General features: G+C 40.9%; 1 protein-coding gene across 1 annotated transcript in view; it reads left to right on the forward strand.

The window, feature by feature from the left end:
* Nucleotides 1–21,526, forward strand: part of SYNPO2 (synaptopodin 2) — a 167,968-nt gene that overhangs the window by 113,337 nt on the left and 33,105 nt on the right. Inside the window, exons 3-4 of the mRNA XM_018562930.1 lie at nt 8,230–9,014; nt 20,144–21,361. Of these exons, the coding sequence (XP_018418432.1) occupies nt 8,230–9,014; nt 20,144–21,361 (2,003 nt within the window). The remainder of the gene's footprint in view (nt 1–8,229; nt 9,015–20,143; nt 21,362–21,526) is intronic.

The following is a 21,526-nucleotide window of genomic DNA, read 5'->3' on the forward strand; positions in this document are numbered from 1 at the left end:
TTTTTAAATGGTGTTGCCTCGGAAGTGGGGTAGTCTTATATGACGAGTATAGCCCAAAACCTATGTTTTAAGTGGAAAATTAGGGGGGTCGTCTTATACACCCAGTTGCCTTATACGCCGGCAAATACGGTATATATATATATATAAATATATTGTAATATGTATATTTTGTTATATACATTGCTTAGTGTAGTCTGCACTGAGATTTTAAGTGCACCGCCTTCTCCAAAGTAAAAAAATATGAAAAACTTACATTAATATAGTAACTAAGCTCTGCTATGCTATGGAGTGGGCTAGTAATTCCTTTCTTTTTTTATTCAAGTTTTTTTATTGAAAAAATGAAATAGTTACAAAATTACAGTGAAATATCAGTGAAAGTAACTACAACAATTTTCGATGTTCAAACTTTTCAAACAACAGGTGAGACAGGAAGGAATTTCTTTCTTAAAGTACAACTAATGGCTCTAGTATGGCAGTCTGAACAAGTACTAAACCCAGTTACTGTGTGATGCACAAGCCAAGTACCCAAAAAAAGAATTTACCTTCCCTCAATGAACCAAGTTCTCCTTCATTTGTGTCTCACATGCTCCCCCTCCCAGACGCTGCAGCGCAGAGTGGGAGGGACTCAGAAATAGAGGCAGTTCTTCCAATCCAGAAAGCAGTAGGTAGGACTGGGTGTGATTGACAAGCTGCAGGCTTGTGAATCTGCAGTGACAATGCTGATAGCCACGCCCCTTTAACATTTTTCATCCTACTGTAGTGAAAGCAGGCACAGCCTACATATTAGAATGGCAACTCTGCTTTAAACTCAGGAGCAGTGTAGCATTGTTGCCACACCGTCACAGGAAGAGCTGCATTAGATCGACTTCACTGGCAGAAACAACAGGTATTTGTGGAGTTTTGCAGGGGACTAACAGAAAACTGTACGTGCAGATGCATAAGTAAATACTGCAGAACATTATTTTTAATGGGAGGCCATAGTTCTACTTTAAAGCATTTTACAAGATTGATATGTGGGCTGCTCCTAAAATGCTAATTATCTGGTTGCCCTGGTGTTGCTTGGCCTTCACTGGCCTGGCACAAGTATAAAGGGAATGTACTCTGACCTTGTTTAGACTCTGTGTTATAGAGACTATTGAAGTCACAGCCAGACAACTAGTATTTTCAGAAGGATGCCAGAAATAATATTGACCATATTCCTATTATGACGCTTGTACTTTAATTCCAGCTCATGTTCCAGTACAGCTTGCAAACCTTACAGCATGCAGAAAAGTCCAGTGGCTTAGTGTATTTTATTACACACCTATTACCTAACTCCATCACTTATTTGTAATCTATAAAAAGCTTTAATAGCCTGTCAGTTTGCCCTTTGAATCTTTTTATGGCAAAGACATCTCTAGACTATGAACTTTCATGAACACGTGCCAGCCCATGTCATTGAAACAATATTCGTTTCTCATTGTACAAGGCTGTTGGAAGTATCATTCTGCTTAAGTGTATCATGAAAACGACAACGGATGACTTTTATTTTCTTAAACATCTAACCAACAATTACATTAAATTTCAATTTCCTCCTTAATGGCAGGGCGATGGTCTGTAAGATGATTCAATCATAAGACCATCAGATTTTAAAAGGCATCATGCTTGCAATGGTATATAGATCATGTATAAGCTTTACATGGTGTTAGGGAACAGTATGATTTTCAGGGACAGCCTCAAAAAGTGATGCTGTTGAGGTCTCAAAAATTGACCATTTTTTCTTTTACACTTGGAGTTATTCACTTATCTGCTGAGGGCAGCCGACTGAATAATCGAGCCGAAGTAAAGTGAGCCGAACGCTGTTCAGCTATTCACTTCAGCCTTGTATGGCTAATTTCAGCCATACATCGGCTAAAATCAGCCGTACATCGGCTGCCTTCGGTCAGCTGAACATGCTCTGCATCTGAAGCATCTGACAGATGCCAGCAAAATAAAAACAATTGGGCGGAGCTAGCAGTGACATCACCGCTAGCTCCGCCTAACTGTTTCCTATGCACCTGCCAGAGTCTTGACAAAGATATTATGGGCACTCAGTGCACTCAGTTAGAGCACCACTTTAATTTATATCAACCTTTAGCACACTTCAGTTTAACTTGTGTATTTCTCTCTTTGTATCCTTGGATTGCGAACTTGTGGTTTGTTTAGGCTACATCTTGCAGATATTAATTATTTTGTGCCAAGGACACATAGCTTTAGTTTTAAAACACATGATGTTGAGTTCACAATATATCTAATACATATTTTAATGAGTAGTTAACACCTAGAAACGCCTAGAAGACATTATTATTATTATACAGTCTTCTAGCAGGTCCCGGCCAATGAATAACAAGTGTGCAGAGCCCAGTTGTTATTGTTTAATGACAGATCAGCGTCCCCAGGTCAATTGGGGACACCTATCTCTCATTACAACTGGGCGGAGCAAGCCACGCTTTCTCCGCACTTCGCCTGTCACTACGGCTTAAGCGAGCCAAAGCATATTTGTTCGGCTTGGCTGAGCCGCTCTGCTGCTGTATGGGCTAGAGTGAATAGTTTGTACAGCAGCCCTTGGGTTCGACTGAACTGAAGAGCTCAGGCAGCCGAAGCGAGCCAAAGTATCAGCCGAAGCTATGGCTGGCTCCTTTGGCTAATTAGTGAATAACCCCCTTAGTTTAGCTACACAAAAGCAACACCACAATCCACTATTATTAGAATCATATCAGTTACAAAATTACTAAATGCGTTAGCAGGAACATGTGATTTCATCAAATGGTACCAGGCCTGCTTTAACTACTAGGTCTCCGGCAGATAGAAATTGGCCAGTGGTTCCACATGGTGTAGGTCAAATTTAAAAAAGAACTCCAGGGAAATTTTTTCTTAACCCTTTCAGTGGGGCTACCCCCCACTGCATTGGTTTAGTGCTTGTTTCGGTCTAGGTACAAAAATAGAAAAGTTATACTCACTTCATCGCCAAATTGTTCTTAGACCAGTCCTTCCAGCGTCTCTACCCCTCTGCTGCAGCACTCTAAGGTACCTGAATCATCACATTCTATACAATATGTATAGGACATGAGGACACTGAGGGACATGCTCCAGGGTTCGGGTGAGTATAACTTTTTTATTTTTGTACCTAGACCAAAATGAGCAGTTAATAAATCTTTCCCCTGAAGTTTTTTAATTAGAACATAAGACCTACTTCAGAGTCCTGAGTCCATTGCGGTGCAGAGTCCTGAGTTTATTGCAGTGCAGAGTCCTGAGTGCATTGCGGTGCAGAGTCCTGAGTGCATTGTGGTGCAGAGTCCTGAGTACATTGCATTAGTGCATTGAACTGTATGTACAGTATATCTTTATATACACATACATATATTGTTTTTATTTATACTTTCGGGGGAAGATGATGTAGGTGGATACGGGGGGTATGGGTCCAGAAATGAGGGGAGGCAGGTGGAGGTGGGTGGGATATAGGGGCCCATCAACAAAATCTTGCCCAGGGCCCACCTAATATTAAAGACGGCGCTGGTAGAGGTAGAAGTAGAACATGGCTGGTCAATCCCAAAGATCCCAAGGGGTAAAGGGTTCTCTCACCTGGAATTATGAAAGTGAAATGCCACTAAATATCAAGACTTAAAGGAGAACTATGGGATCAGTGTTTTTTTCCCCATAGTTCTTCTTAGGGTAATGGGGGGACACAAACTAGCGTCCTCCCGTTACCCTAAGCTCCCGTTACCCGAGCTGTAGCTGTATACTGAGACGACGCAGCTGGAGCGGATCCCGACCTGGACGTCGGGATCCGCCCAGCTGCGTGAGTGACAGCTGGCTCTGCCTATCTAGAGGCAGAGCCAGCTGTACCCGCCCCCTCCCCCGTCCGTTCCGCCAGTCAGCGCTGGCAGATCAGAGCGGGGAGAGGGGAATCCAGCCCCTCCCCCTGTCACGGCAGAGAGCCGTGACAGGATCGAGAGGTGAGCGAACCCGGTATGTGTTCGCTCACCTCCCGATCTACTGAGCCGACCTGTGACAGTCTCATTGTCACAGGTCGGCTAGAACTACGAGGTGAGTGGAAATCACTCATTTCATAGTTCTCCTTTAAATCTTTGCATAAGGTTCCCATATTTTTTTGAATATTGCTACACTATTGCTCAATTTAGCTGTTGTATTCAATGTTCTGGGCTGCTTTGATATAGCTGTACAAGTCTAAAAAGGAAGGGGGTAAGGTTCTCTTCCAATGCAGAGCAACTGTCCAATTTTCAGGCAGCTGTATCTTGTAGAAAAACACCTATCTGTGCCTTGTGTCACTGCATTTAGGTCTTTTCTCCATGCTTTCTAAAGTGTCCTGCTGCTGGCCAACATGTAATCACCAGTATCCGAGAGTTCGATAGAAACTGGCCAGTGCCAGGGCAGTTTTAAAGTGTATTTAAACCTGAATAATAAATGTCTCCTATTTGCTCACTTTTGGTCTTTTAAATATAAAGATGAAAGTGTTTTTTTTAAATATCTGTTTAACAAGTGCAAAAAATACCTGTTGATTCTGTCAGAAATCTTGTGACCTGAGAACTTCCTGTGCTCCTTGCCTGTCCTGACTGTTATTAATTACATTCTATTTAGCTAATTCTAGTACAGAACACCCCCCAAATATGTTAGAAAGAAGAGAAGAGGAGATGCTCTGTAGTCCAGACATAGGGTGACAACACTGCTCCTCTATACAGTACAGTAAGTGAGCATTGTCACGCTAAGAAAGGAAGTGTGGAACAGACAGAGTCATCAGCTGAAAACATCCTGAATCACAGAAAATAATGCCACCACATCTATTGCATGCTGAAATATATTAATTATTTTTCTTGGGTTTAGATACACTTTAATAAGCAAAAAGAAGACAAAGGGCCCATTCCCACCAGATGTGCTGGTGCTGTGTTGGAAAAAATTAATAAGAAAATTTGCCTTGTCACGCACCTGCACAGTTCACACTACCATCTTCCGGTACTGTATACTGTGAAAAGTACTGTATCCATTGTAAGTGGTTTAATCCGCATTTGAATTAGCCATAAAATCTTTAGACTTTCATATCACTTTAACCCATGAATTAAGTAAAATGTGATGGCAGGCAAGATTTTAATAATGTGTCAAGCAGATGGACTTTCTTTTGTATGAAATCATTTTCCACATTCACTCTCCACCAAAGATTTTTTCACAGTGTTGGGAATACACTGAAAGCTGCATGTTAGCTATGATTTGGAGGTAAGTGTAAAGGTTCAAAAAAATCCCGTCATTAGAGCACATGCACTTTCGTAACATAAAGGTGTTTTGGTGTATGCTACATACTTTGCCATGTAGAAGATTAAAGGAAAATAAAAATGATTTAAACCCCATTCATGCACAGGTTTGTTAAATGAACTTATAAACTGCATAATGAATGATTCCCGTTGTAAATGTAGATGGTGAACATTCAGGGAAATTGAATTAGTAATTAGTAAAGCTAATTAGGGACAGTCATTATTAAAATGTGTGTCTGGAAATCTATTCTTCTATGAAGCCTCATTCTGTTTTTCCAAGTCCACTATTTAGTAGCTGCATATACATACTGCTGCTCTAAAAAGAGGAGCAGACAAAATCTGGAGCATTTGCCCATGGTAACCAATCGGCTTCTCTTTTCAGTTAAAGGAGAACTATGAGGTGAGTGTTTTTCACTCACCTCATAGTTCTAGCCGACCTGTGACAATGAGACTGTCACAGGTCGGCTCAGTAGATCGGGAAGTGAGCGAACACATTGCGACGTTCGCTCACTTCTCGATCCTGTCACGGCTCTTTGCCGTGACAGGGGAGGGGCTGGATTCCCCCCTTCCCGCTCCGATCCTCCAGCGCTGACTGGCGGAACGGACGGGGAGGGGGCGAGTACAGCTGGCTCTGTCTCTAGGTAGGCAGAGCCAGCTGTCACTCACGCAGCTGGCCGGATCAGACATAATTGTCGGGATCCGCTTCAGTTGCGCCGTCTCAGTATACTGCGAGCTGTAGCTCGCGGTATACTGAGTTTAGGGTGACGGGAGGACGCTAGTTTGTGTCCTCCCGTTACCCTAAGGAGAACTATGGGGAAAAGCCCTGACCCCATAGTTCTCCTTTAAGCTTTGAAAATAATAGAGAGAAGCTGATTGGTTGCCATGGGCAACTGCTCCAGGTTCTGTCTGCTCTACTTTTTATGAATTCCCTCCACTGTTTTGTTCAGAATAGGTGTCCTTATGTAATGATTCATAGGGATGTACAAATTGCACTAATCCATAGCAACCATTACATTTTAGGTTCTATCCAGTTAGAGCAGAAAGCGCATTAAAATATTTTACCAGATTGTTGCTATAGACAACTCGACTTTACACCTTGTTGTATGCTAGGGATGCAGGGATGCGGTTTTTTGGTATCGATTATGAGTACTGATATTTATTTTTCGGTACTCTCCGATACCGAATACTGATACCAGTACCTCTGGGAGGATGGAGCCGCCTTTCCAGCCAAACAGGAAGCTGGACGGCAGGTCATTACCCACCGCCTGGCTTCCTGATTGGCCAGGAAGCCATACTGAGCTGGATTGAATATAGGGGGAACGGCAGCGAGTGAGCTGCTGAAGCTTTGGCTCAGCCGATCCAGATGTTGGATCGGCTGAGTCGAAGTCCTTCTGCACTTTGGCTCTGCATGTTCGGCTGACCGAAGTGCAGCCGAAGGCAGCCCATGTACAGCCAATTTCAGCCCATGTACAGCTGAAATCAGTCATACTGAACCGGATTGAATAGCCGAACGTCGTTCGGCTCACTTCACTTAGCTCGGTTATTCACTCGGCTGCCTTTGGCAGCTTTGTGAATAACTCCCTAAATGTTCTAAATCTGTAAAGAAAATTGAATGCAATATGGCGACCTGGAGGTGTTCTGTTGGTGTACAGCTGTATGTATTTCAAGAGGTATTCTGATGTATTTCAAGAGGTACTTCCTGCTTACAGGAGATACAGAGATGGGCTGAACCTTAAGACAACTCATAAGGAGGGAATACAACATCATAAGGAGGGAATACTCAGAAAAGAAGTGACAGATTGGGAAGCCTCAGGAAACATGCAAGAAAAAAAAAGAAAAGAACGGCACCTTCTCCTCATGAAATACTGTTTATTTATCCATATAAGACTAAATAAAATAATACTCACAAGCACTGTCTGTTATACAGTATGAGATTTCAGAACAACCTTCCGGACTGATCTACAGAGATGGGCAACCAAATTGTAAACTAGAGCAATAATCTTTCTGATGTATTTCAAGAGGTATACCCTCTTCATCAGTGCAACTTGGCCACTTGCTCTGATGAAGAGGGTATGCCCCTTGAAACACATCAGAAAGATTATTGCTCTGGTTCACAATTTGGTTGTCTGACAGTTCAGCCCAGAAGGTTGTACATCAGTCCAGAAGGTTGTTCTGAAATCTCATATAACAGACAGCGCTTGCAAGTATTACATTATTCAGTTTTATAATGATCAATAAACAGTATTTCACGAGGAGAAGGTGCCGTTCTTTTGAGGGTTTTTTTTTGCAAGATTCAAGTACAGTTTTAGGCATCCCATGCAAAAAGGAATTACATTTTCGGTAAGATACTCCCTAAGGGTTAATTGCTACTAAAGAGATGCTGACACTGCACCTGCACTGTACCAATTACAACACAGGAATCCCACAAGCTGATTATAATGAATCCAGACAGTCCTATTCAGAGATCAGTTTGGAAAGAACATGTCGAAACAAACTGCTATTTTCAGAACAGCAACAGGTAGGAAACTGTAACAATGTTGGTTAAAATCCTTGCCATGCCTCATGCTAAACAGCCACACCCTAACCATGATGAAGAGGGATGTGACTGCGAGAAAAAATTATTTAAAGGTTACAAAAAAGATGACTTTTTAAGAGAATAAATGTTTTTTGACCCTTGTAATACTATTTACTGAATTACATTGGCTTTTGAATGCACTGTGTTCATGAACACTTGAAATCACCCGTTGGTCTTACATATCTCTTGGGTACCCAGTGGTAAGATTCCCATCACAGATAGCCTGGCTGCATTCTCTCCAATACTTCTGCATATGCTGAAAAGCATTATAACAGTTTTATATGCCCTTACGCTTTCATCGCTTTGCATCCACCACTCTGTAAAGCTATAGCTTTAGAAAACAGAATGTTACATTTATGATTTTTGTTGCAGGTCACCAAGCAAGCCACAGTCGGCAGAAAGTAACAATGCACAACAGGAAAATATTAACAGAGAACTGGGCACTGAAAGTACCATGTTACAGATCTGTCTTGGCCCAGAAACGTTGCCCATAGAACAGAACATCTCTGAAATGCAAGATCAGTCACTCTTTTCAAAAACGGGTTACGATACAGCATTGATAGAAGAAAAGAAAGATAATGAAGTCCTGCTGGAACACAAGATTGCCCCTAGAGTGTTAGAAACTTCCAAAGATGGCATAACAGGCGACATCACACTGACAAGGAGAATAGAAGAAGGTGCTATGGTTGAACTGCAACTGTCACTCCCCCAGGACATACATTTGGGCAGTGTAGGTTCTCCTACTCTAACTCTCCTGGGTGTGGACCAGTGTACATCTCCAGGAACAGAACATATTGTGCTACAAGATGAAGTTGCCTGTGAGCACCTTGATGAAAAAGAGCCACCTAGGCAGCAGACATCTGCTACATTCCAGATAGTGGGCAAACAGCAGGCAAAGATTATCTCTGCAGGGCAGACAAGAGAAGCATGTTTCCCAAGGGTGGAATTGATCTTAGACTGTTCTGGGAGAGAGAAGGAGCCCAGGTCTCAGTCTGACAGGGGGAGTGTAATATCTGGAGAAGAAGGAGGGCAGACAGAAGCACCTCCTTTCACTGTCTCCTTTGGAATCAAAGCAGAAGACTTAGAGGAAGGAGACGAGGCTCAGCAAGCAGAAAGGGAGCTCATCAGACCCAATAAACACCGGGCGAGGCACGCCAGTAAGTATGCCACAAGGCATTGTTTGCATTGTTCTTATATGTAATTGATATGTATCTACTTGACTTATATTTTTATAATTCTTCTTCATTTTGTAATTTTATTATTTAACTGTCAATACACTTCCTAAATGATTTTAACGTTTTTTTGTGACAAAGGAATCTGGAATACTAAGGAAGCTGATTAGTAATTCATTCTCCAGGGAATTGAGACTTTATTGAGATGGAGTATTAGCTAGAAGGCAGACTAGTTGAAAAGCCTGATGATCCTTGCAGTTTGACAGACACCAGCATGTGTGGCACCGGCTAGTTACATGATCCTTTCCATTTTGTGAGTCTGCTAGACTGTGAAGTGAACTTACTATTTCTTCTGCCTTGCTCCCATTAGAGGTCAGACACAAAATCTATTCTGAGAAGTAGCTTGACGTAGTCCAGAACTGCATGCTGACTGCACAGAATTCACTAAACTTCCCTGGATAACCATAGTATAGCGCATTGTAGATGGTACACTTGCAAACCTCAAATTTAACTCTGCATTTGGGTAAATTGTTTTACATCCTGCGTGTGTTTAGTGTAGTAGCAGAACACTGGTCCCTCCACCCCCATGTGCTTTGGTTTACAGCCTATGGAATTCAGGAATTGCATCACCATAAGTATTTAAACTTAGCTCCATGCATAAGGGCTGGTTATTAATAAAAGCTTGCAAGGAAGGAGGAGTCAGCATGTTATACATTTGACAGTGAGCCCTTTAACAACTGTTTGAAAGCTATCGCTTGTCAGTTATACTATCAGGGGCTTGTAATAAATAATCAAGCATTTTAGAGTCCTCTTTATACGCTATGATATAGAGGTTTCTAAACTAAAAGATGCTACGTTTGTTTGCTGTTTTTATCAATTTTATTATCATTATGATTTTTGTTTTTTTTATGTTTTTATGATTATTTTAATTTCTACGTAGCCTTTGCATATTGGTAGCAAGATCATTTATTAAACAGGACCTAGACTTTTTGTATTTGTAAAAACACATGTCAAAAAGATCAGGTAAAAGTAGATATTTGTATCAAAACTTAATAATTTACAAATCATGTTTTAAGTGTAGTTTGTATTAAAATGTGTACACAAGGAAGCATTTTGTCCGTTAAATAAGCAGGTTTTGCTGACACACTTATCTCCCTGATCTCACTGAAAGTCTTTCTCATTGAACACAACAGGCTCTCTGCAGACTTATATGATGTCTCCTCCCTTTTAGATTGTAAGCCCTAATGGGCAGGGCCCTCCTTACATCTTGACTTGAATTGTATTGTAATTGTAATGTCTTTCCAATATTGTAAAGTGCTGCGCAAACTGTTGGCGCTATATAAATCCTGTATCATAATTATAATGTCAAACACACACAATGCATGGCTGCAAGTGACAAGGTAGACCTCAGAACAGTGTTTTTTGTTCACGGCAAGAAAGGGGTACTTTATGGATATAATGTTTTTTGGCAAAGTTAAGATGTGTACTATTGAATCATGTGCAGTGTGATTTTAATAGTAGGTCCACTTGAAGGGCTAATTCACACAGTAATGCATTCAGTAGCATGTGCTTTATAGCAATGCACTACAACACAATGTGTATGCATGTTGCCATTCATTTTGAATAGTAACAACACACATACACACCACATCGCACCTCAATATGCAGCGCACTGTTGTGTGAATAGGTCTTAAAACACTGCACCTAGAAGAGAATACAATACTCTTAGCATTATTTTGTTTTCAGTGTAAATATATGTGTAAATTGCAACAATATATGGGCAATCATATGAGTAAGGGTGAAGGGTATAGAATAAATATGATAAATATGAAGGTTATAATGATGTCATTCATTTTTATTCAATGTTCTCAATATGCTCCTTAGTTAAAAAAGTGTTTGTGAGTAGTAATGAGGGAGCTGCTTAGCAGTAGTGAAGGGATTAGAATGGAAAGAATCTGGCACTTTTCCATGAATAATTGTGGGTATTCACACACTCCCCGGGGCACCTCTAAACGACAGACGTCCTCTCCTATCTTTCAATTGATCTCTTATTTCCTCTCTTTATTCCTATTAGTTATTTTATCCTCTCTTTAGTCACTATATGCATGTTATAAAATCTTGCCTTTTACCTACAAATTCCTGCAAAGTCAAAGCATTATTTGAGAACTTAGCCTCATTCACAAACTTATGACCGAAGCTTGAGCATCTGAGAGAAATTTGATAGGATGCTGTTTCCTAAACAGATACTAATGATGTTTAATCATGGATGTTCCCATCTTCATTGCATATAAAAGAAAATTGTCCTATCTCTAGCCTGATGTAGATGGTCAGAGCAGTAAGCTCTGCATTCCCTCATAGGCTTCAGTTCCCACAGCTAACACATCAAGATATTTTCAAGAATGTGACAGCCATTATTTTTTAAATCCAATTAAATTTAGAATTTATAGTTATATGGCTCAAAATAAAGATTCATATCCTGTGTCAAAGCTTGTATCAAAGCTTTGTGAATTGAGCCTATAATGGCTCGTGCTGTATCCCAGCCTTTTATAACCAGGATGCCCTCAAAAGTTTTTCACAGCACCATGCCTTTCCATGGTGCAGGCAGGTTTCTGATGTGAAAAGGGGACTCTAATGTAAAAGGGGGAACTCTGGTATGAAAGGAGGGCTCCTCATGTGAAGGGGGGCTTCTGATGTGAAGAGGATTCCTGATGTGGAGTCACAGCTTGTGATGTTAAGGGGGGCTCCTAGGGTGAGCGGGGTCCTAATGTAAAGGGACACTCTTGATGTAAAGATGTAAAGTGGGAATCTGATGTGAATGCTGGGATTCTGATGTGAAACGGAGGGGGGGGCTCTGATGTGAAGGGAGGCCTTCTCATGTGAAGAGGGGCCCCTGATTTGAAAGGGAACTCTGATGTGAGGGGGGCTTCAATGTGACAGGGGTTGTTCATGTGAAAAGGAGCTCCTAATGTGAAGGGAGGACTCTAATGTAAAGGAGGGGGCTCTTGATGTGTATAGTGCTTCTAATGTAAAGGGAACTATGATGTGAATGGTGGGATTTTAATGTGAAGGAGGGCTCCTGATTCGAAAGGAAACCCTGGTTTGAAGGGGGGAACCCCATGTATTTGTTTTTGCATGGGGTCCCCCCCCCTAATGCCCATACCAGTTCCCTATCTGACATAAGGGCCTTGTATGGATTCTGGAGCAGCCACACACCGTTTATAACATTTTTAACATTTTAGACTAGGGTTCCTCAAGATTTTGCATACTTTAAAATGGTGCCATGAATGAAAAAAGGTTGAGAAACTCTGCTGTATCCAGCTAAAGGCCTTATTTTCAAACACAGTTCATTTTCTTAGGTGTAGATATATTTTCCGTAACATTTAATTTGACCTCTTGTCTGCATAATTAACGACAATAAAAGTAGCATGTAGATGCATTAAATACAGTAAAATATTTCCTATGCAACATCACTTGTAAAGGTTGTGGAGAACAGGTTAAAACATTGTCTATAAGTTCTTTATTGGGATGACAAGAGGAGACAGCATTTTCAGTGTCCACGTGAAGTGCCCAGTCTATGTGACTGTTTATCTAATCAGCTGTTGGAAGCTGTCTCATAAACTCTGTCATGAGGATAGCCAGTTCTGGAATGCGGTGCTGAGGTAAGGCTGCTGGAAGCAAGGAATTAGCCTCAAAGCAAAAATGCTAGTCATACTCTCCAACCCATCCTCTGGTGACACTTGTGCTCAGGCACTTTGACTAAAAATATCTAGTGTGTCTATTAGGTGAAAATGTCTCTAACATGCAATGTGGCCGCTATACCAGCACATGTGTTTCGAGGGATAAACCGAACTGATTATAGTATCTAAGTGACTAAACTTGGGAGAGAGGGACACTTAAGGCTTTAGTAACTTGTACTTGTGAATCATTATTCAAGATGTACCAGCAGGAAACAAATAGCAGGATAATAAACAGCAATAACAATCTAACAGGGGATCTAGTCCTTCCCCACTCTATGAAAAATAAAAAAAAATTGGCTATATATAAGTTTTACATTATGACAAAGGCAAAACTTTTTTTAGATGTGGATAGAGTGATGATCGGTAAAAAACCCCTGTCAAGTTTTTTGCTGTCTGTGTCGCCATAAGGGAGAATCTCTCTCTCTCAAATTGTCCTGATCACCAATGTCACTGGGAATAAAAGTGAAGGCAAACCCACCAGAATAGAGGGGAAATCTTTTGATGGGGATACTTGCACCTGTGACAACTGTCTAAGGCCCCATTCACACTAAGCGACTTACCTTTTGCAGCGGATCCGCGTGGTGACTTTCGGGGCAACGTTCCAGCGACCGTAGCACGAACTTCACCGCCGGGCTCCATTAAAAAATAGCAAAATCCGCCGAAAAAGGGCATCGACAGCAGCGATGAGCAACAGCTATGAGCGACAGCGATGAGCGACGGGCGACATGGAGCTAAGACAGCTCCGTTGAATAGCATTGGCCGGTGACTTCTCACGATATCGTTTAGTGGGAATGGGGCCTAAATGGGGATTCCCCTCACTTTGGAAAGATATCCTCTCACTTCCCTCTGAGTCTACAAGACAGGAAATCTCCCTAAGGGACACTGATGGAAAAAAAAAACTGACAGTGGTTTTATCTCTACCCTACTCTACCCAAAATAAAAAAAGTTTGGAGTTGAGGTATATTTTAATTGTCAAACAAATCCATGTATTATTTTATGTAGGCAAATCTGCAATATACAAAGTAAAATCACTGGGTTGCAATGAAACAAAGTAGAAAAAAAGTATGACAAATATTTTCAAGTTGCCAATTCCATTTCCAAGTAATAAGAAGTGGAACTTAAAAGATTTCACACCATTTGGCTCTGTATCGGATAGCTTGTAACATTACTCTGTGCCTGGAGCCTGCAAATAATTTTTTTTATCATGGCAGTGACATCTAGACACTAGCACATCTCTTTGTCCTGGTGATAATTTCCCTCTAATCATTTAAAACTTTTTAACTTTCATGTAATTAAATGCAATGCAATTTTGCTGGAAATTAAAGCAAGGCACCTCCTTAAGGTGTCCATACACTACTAGATTTTTGTTTGTGCCATGAACCCTCGTTTGATTATAGCTCTAATACCCCATCAACAATAGTCAAATGCCGATTTTGTAAATCATTCGTTACGAATGACGGAAATAATTTCCTTTTGCGTATGTGCTGTGTTCTTGCTACCATTTTTGACAAAAAGCCTGCCAATTCATCGATTTTCCTTCGATCATAGGAAAATTTTCCAACCTGAGCGATCGAAAAAAGTAGATCATAATATCAAAAACAGAAATCGGTGATGTACCATCGACTGTTCGAATATCGTTCAATTATGTACAATTTCCGAACGAAAGTCACACAGTTTATGGCCAACTTTAGCAAATTGCCTCATTTCTCTGTGTGTCCGCTCTCTTTATTGATAAGATAGAAAGAGCATCTCTCTTTTGGTACCTGGACCAGCAAAAATAAAGCTGACCACAATATTTATAGTGTGATTGTTCAATCTCTTTTAGATTCATCAAGATCTGAATAGCAAGCTGGAAAATTTTGTCTGATCATTATTGTTTTTCCCTGATGAATTGATGCCAGAGGTGTCTATAGTGCATCCACTATGTCTCTCTTCAACCGTTCATACAGTATTTAGGGACCTCATACGCACTCATGAACAAACATCCGCCTGCGACAGCTAAATATTTCAAATTCATTTACATTATTACTAATCAGTCCATAGCACCTGCTTCCATTTTTCTGCATCCCAGTTCCTATGTTTTTGTGCATAGTTGAGTCACCTTGTTTCCACGTTGGAGGTATGGCTTTTTGGCCGCAATGCTTTCTGGCCAGACTTCTCCGGACAGTAGATGGGTGTACTTAGGTCCCCCTGGTTTCCCCCAGTTCGGATCTGATGGCATTGCTGGACATCTTCTGATGTCAAAGGAAAGTAAGCAAAGGGAAGTCTTTCATCTGCTGCATTCAGGCCTGGTTTACACCTAGGCGTTCCAAGAGCACACATAGCGGAACATGCTTGCGGTGCCATTCAGTTTTAATGGCACCCCAAACGTGGCTGCCAAATCGTGCATTTTTCCCCAGCATTTCCGGGTGTGCAAATGCACACAAACGGGGCAGAAAAACATGTCCCGCGTGCCACTCATAAAAGGTGCAGGAGCTGTGCAAATATGACCCCATTGAAATGAATGGGGCCGCATGGCAAACGTGGTGCGCAAACCCGGGGCCGCGCAGATGTGAACCAGGCCTAAGTTTCCTTGGCAGACCACTGTGTATGTGGTCCTCAGCGCTGCCAGTTTCTTTGTGCTTCTTCAAAAAAGCTTTAACCGCACATCTTGAAACCCCAGTCTGCTTTGATATCTTTGCCTGAGAGAGAGCTGATGCAGTAAAACTATCTTGTGTCTTTGGTTAATCATACCCCTGACTCTAATCCTACAAAATCCCTGACATTGTGCAAGTGTAAAGCTGCCCATACACCTTACGAATATCGGCTGATTTTCCTATGTGATCGCGTTTTAGTCCGATATTCGTAAGGTTGATGGGCAGTGTACCACCGCAATTACTGTACAATCTATCGGCTTTTGACTAAAAAGCCGGTTAGAAAACTTTGGTCGATCGTACGATTTTCGCAAGGTTGGTGGCGTTTCCGTACGTCAAAATGTGTACAATTTACACTGCTCGTGCGCAAATGAAAATATGTGTGGTCGATTACCGCAATTCGTCCAGGTGCTTTTTTTTATTACTGCTGATTGAACCTTGCGGTAATCGGGGGAGGATGGGGCCACCGTACAAAAATCTCACGACTGTTCAATCATCGGACGAAAAGTTTTGTCCGATGATCTCAAGGTGTATATGCAGCTTAAGAATCAATGCTGATTTGAAGCCAAAGGGTAGTCACACCAAATATTGATTTGATTTAGATTTTTCTTCTGTTCACTTACTTTGCATTTTGCAGATTGATAAAAATAAACAGTAAAAATATATATTTTTGAAAGCATTCTTAATTTACAGCATTTTTTTTCACAGCTGCCTAAAACGCTTGCACGGTAATGTATACTTACACTGTATATACATATGTGCAATGACAATAGCCTTGCCCTTACTGTCTTTTGGTGCGGATAGCCTCTAATAGGGTAGTCGTTAAAGCAGACAGTACACACCATGCAAGGTCCCATCTTTAAATGTGCGCCCCCCCATCCCATCCTCCCTACTGAAATGCTGACTACAAGTGTTAAAAAAAGAAACCTGTAGGGAGAACAAATTTAGATATAATATTTACCTTTCCCCCAGCTTCTATGGTGTAGGGATGATGTTACCATACTGCTGATGAGCCCAGGGGAATGGTGAGTACTCCATGTCTTGCGGGAAAACACTGCTTCACAATGGTGGGATCATCTTCTCAGCAAAATTTAGGCTAGCCCCAGCATTCCCCAGATCTCACCATTAAGAGGATGATGTCACTCTCCCCCAGGATATAGGAAAGTTGATGACTTTTCAAGAGTGTCTCCCATCCTCTGGAACTCCCTACCCCAATCAGTCCGCCTTTCTGCTACTCTGTCCTCCTTTAGGTGATCCTTGAAAACTCATGTCTTCAGAGTACTCTCAGTTATTCCATTAAATCATCCCAAATAGTTATGACCTTTTGTATCACTTGCCCCTCCAAGTAGATTGTAAGCTCTCACGAGCAGGGCCCTCCTACCTCCTGTACTGAAATTGTATTATTAATTGTATTGTCTCCCTCAGTTTTGCAAAGCGCTATGAAAACTGTTGGCGCTATATAAATCCTGTAAAATAATAATAATATTAATAATGGTATACTATATTAACTTTTTTCCCCTATAGGTGTTTTTTTTTAAACAATTTTAGACAGTAGTTTAGCAGGTGGGACAGGGGCTCATTTAGGTGCAAGGTCCGCCGTAAGTACAGGTAGTGTGATTTTTTACAGTTTCATTTCCAACCTGCCCACAACCAGCTATATTGCACATCCAGAGTAAGCTACAATATTTGCCGCTTGCCCACAGCACAGAAACATAATATACAAAATTAAAACCTAGCCTATCCAGCACTAACTACACAAACATACCCTTTCTACCAAGAAAATAGACCTTGTGCCCAAATTCCAATGTTTCTCCTAAGAGCAGCATGCTCTGGCTTTCCCAAGGTTTGTAAAAGACTTGTAAAGGCAGCACCTTCCTTTACACAGCAGTGGCCTAATTGTCCCTAAGTACCCCATCGTGTCAAGAACACACCACACCCTTTCATAGCCAAGGGCTTTCTCAATGCTTTCAGCAGAAATAAATATGTACTGATAGTTTTTTTTTATTTTGGGATTTAAGTCTGGGCAATTAGCTTGAGCTGATGACTAAACTACTGATTAATAATGCCCAGTTGGTTGCACTGATGGTTTTACTGCACATGCTGAGGACTGTCAAATTATCACACTGTTTTTACATGAAGAAGCTATCATTAATACCAGTGACTCTGCTGATTTTAGGATCTTGAGTAAACAGTTCTGCTTTTGACAAGATACATTTATAAATGTTATTTATTTATTTATTTACAATGAACAATTTTATCAGTGTGCCCCCCACAAGTCAAATCCACTTAAACATTCCACTGTTAGCTGTTTCCTTCTTTGCCTTTGGCATGCAGGGGTTATGGTAGGATTTGTACATCTTACCTGAAATTGGTTATTTTAATTTTTTGTAAGAGCTGGTAAAATTAGAAAACTTTTTTTATTGTTTTGGGCAGAGTACTACTTTTTACTACTCTATTTTTAAATGTTGGGGAAGATTTCCTTAACTCTAATCTATGCTTGTGGCAGCAGGCAATGAGACTAGATATAGGCAAATAAATATACAGTAATACCTTGGTTTACGAGCATAATTCGTTCCGGAAGCATGCTTGTAATCCAAAGCGCTTGTATATCAAAGCGAATTTCCCCATAGGAAATAATGGAAATTCAGATGATTCGTTCCACAACTCAAAAATATTCATATAAAATGATTACAATACTGTACTGTAATATAATACTGTACGAAATATAAAGAAAAATAAACCAATTACTGGTACCTTCGTGGCTGGTGTGAAGGGGACAGGAGAGAGGAGGATTATTGTGTATGACAACTTTCACTATCACTAATGGAATCACTCCTATCTCTTGGCTCAATGGAATCTTTTTCATTTTGTGAAACCATAACAAGGAATCTATCCAATGTGACATTGCATTGTCGTTTAAACAGACTCATCGCTCGCACTGCTACAGCCTTATTTGGGTGGTGCTTTTCTACACAATTTTGCTCTTATTGCAAGACATTGCTTGTATATCAAGGCAAAATTTTTCACAAATGTTTACTTGTCTTGCAAAACGCTCTCAAACCAAGTAACTTGTAAACCAAGGTATTACTGTATATGGAATAGGGACAGAAACATGTACATTTCTGAAGGGTTATATGCACTTTTTTTCCACTGAGGATATTAAACTGAACTTTCTTCCCCTTTGACAGTGAACCCCAAGACAAGAAGTGTGTAGTAACCTTCACAATTGGGTTTTCTTCCCCACTGTACCAAATAATGTGTTATGCTTTAATCTTATAGTACACTCATGCAACAGTAGTGTCTGCTTTGTTTACATTACAAATGCCACAGATCTTTTTTAAAGAAAAATGTTAATTTCCTAAAATGTCATATTGTCTTAATAAAGGTAAATGAGGAAAAGGAATGCTTAGGAATAGAATCTGTTAATGATGTTACATGTACAGTATTAGTGCATGCAAGCGTGTATATGCATACTTTATCATGTGCAGCTTTTTGGAGTGCATTGGACAGGAATGTGTCAGGGTCACTTTATAACGTGCAATTAAATATGGGAGGATGCAAACATGACATGTGTCTATAATGAAATCAACAAACTGTCAAAAGGGAAGCTTTCTTCCAACATACATTTATTTATTTAGTCATGTATTTATTTATTATTGGTATTTATATAGTGCCGAAAATGTACGCAGTGTTTGACATAGTTGCACATTCACATCAGTCCCTGCCCTCAAGGAGCTTACAATCTAAGGTCCCTATCTGACAGACACTAAGGGCCGATTTAGATACGAGCCAATCAACCATAGACATTTAAACGTAGTTTTATTTGACACGCTTAGTTTATCATTTCAAGGGCAAAACTTACCTCCCCCTACCAATAACTATGTTAGTAATGAGCAAGAAATTACATTAAGTGCAAGTCAATAGTGCAACATAAGATGTGCTTCTTCTGAAAATAATGTTTTAAGACGATTGTTTCATGAACATGCATGTTTGCATCTCTTACGCATGTATGTTCATGCAGTGGAAGCATGTAGACATTGCTGATGTGAAAATTTGGGATCAGGTGAAAAAACTCTCCCATTTAAAAATGTATTGGAATCCACACAGGGGAGAACTGGGCTGGGTGCAGGGTGGTATTTGGCCCTGGACGAGTATTAATAGGTTATATTGTGCTAGTGGCCCTCAGTGCAGATACTTCACAATTAGGATATCAATCTGACCTGGACCTGCAGTCAGTGACATATGGTGAGCATTATATAGCTGCTTGAATCCTATTCAGATCTGTGATCACAGCTTTTGGCAGATGGAATTTTTTCTTTTGCAGCCCGTAGATGTCATGTGAATTATTTTCAAGAGCTGCAAAAGAAGACTGATGCTCTTGGATGTGAAACACCAACCTTAGTAATAAACTTTGGCCATGGCCACCAATCACTGCAGCACCATGGAACACTTTGTATGGTACACTTTCTTTAGCACACAAAATCCTGTCGCTACCACCGTACCAAGAGCCAGGTGGTTGTGTTGGCCCCCCACTCTGAGCCAAATGTTCCCAATTCCCCCTTTATCCATATCTACCATTGCCTTATCTAGCCAAACTCTGTTGATTGGGCTACAGTCAGCTTGCTTATAGCTGGGCAAATATTTCATTAGTAAAATAATTATGAATGAATAAATGAATGTATAATGAAAATGTAATGTATGGCAATACTCTTAATTATTGTATTTTTGTCTCATTTTTTTTTAGAGCTTAGGCGCAGTGAAAGCCTCTCCGAAAAGCAAGTTAAAGAAGCCAAGTCTAAATGTAAAAGTATTGCCTTGCTGCTGACAGCTGCCCCAAACCCCAATTCCAAGGGGGTGTTGATGTTTAAGAAGCGTCGCCAAAGGGCCAGGAAATTTACCTTGACAAGCTACGGTACTGGGGAACTCGAAAGGCAGGTGGACGACGAGGACGATAACGAGGACGAAGAGGATAAAGAGAATACTTTCAACGTTACATTTTATGGGGCAAGTGAGTCAGATCTAGATGACGATTTCTTTTCAGACCCTGAACTCAACACACAAATCGTAACATTTAACTGGGATACTGGACTTGTAGAGGTTGAAAAGAAACTTAATAGTGGTGACGCAATGGAGGAACTTCCAGAGACCAAAGGTAAAGGGGTCCTCATGTTTGCAAGAAGGAAGCAGAGGATGGATCAGATAACAGCAGAGCAAGAAGAACTCCGGAAACATAGTATGGAAGAGAAGGTGTCTGTCACAGAGAATGTAAATAATACTGTTTCATTTCAGACACAGCAACAGCAGAGCATAAAAATTCAGAGCTGTGTGAGTAAAAGTTATATTGAGGTTAGCAATAGCCAGACAAGAGTACAGAATGGTTTTCCTGCAGCACATGAGGCAATCCCTTCATTTCAGTCTTCATCAAACAAAACCCCGAAACCTTTCGGTGGATCACAGAATAGGGCAGCAGCACCATTTTCTCCTACTAGAAATATAGCAAGTCCAATGTCAGATGTGCCTGGACCACCCCCTTACTCTTCAGTTACTCCACCTCCTGAGCCAAGATTTCAAGTGTCTTCACCAGTGTGTGCCAAAGCCCAAGCAGCTGTATGGGCACCATCATTTTCAACAGAACAAATAGCTTCTAGAGATGAAAGGATCTCAGTTCCAGCCAACAAGACAGGAATTTTACAAGAAGCAAAACGAAGGAGCACAAAACCTATGTTCACATTTAAAGAACAACCTAAAATAAGCCCAAGACCTGAGCTTCTCTCCCTAGTTCAGACCAGAGAAGGCAAACGTAGTGCCGGTAATGAGTCTGGACCTGAGGAAGACTACCTCAGCCTGGGAGCAGAGGCATGCAACTTTATGCAAGCTCATGCTGGCAAGCAAAAAACACCTCCACCTGTTGCCCCAAAACCTTCGGTTAGGTCCCCTACCGCAGTTCCAACATCACCAGTATGGGCACCTCCAATGTCTGCTCCAGCACCACCAGTGATTTCAGTTCAGAATCCACATCATATTGCATCCCCTGTTGAAGATAATGTTGCACAACCAAAATATAATTCTTACAACCCTCAACCTGCTGCTCCAGTATGGGCCCCTTCAACCGCTGCTCCAGCACCAC

Source organism: Nanorana parkeri, unplaced genomic scaffold, assembly GCF_000935625.1.
Source record: "Nanorana parkeri isolate BGI_ZX_2015 unplaced genomic scaffold, ASM93562v1 scaffold614, whole genome shotgun sequence".
Lineage (NCBI taxonomy): Eukaryota > Metazoa > Chordata > Amphibia > Anura > Dicroglossidae > Nanorana > Nanorana parkeri.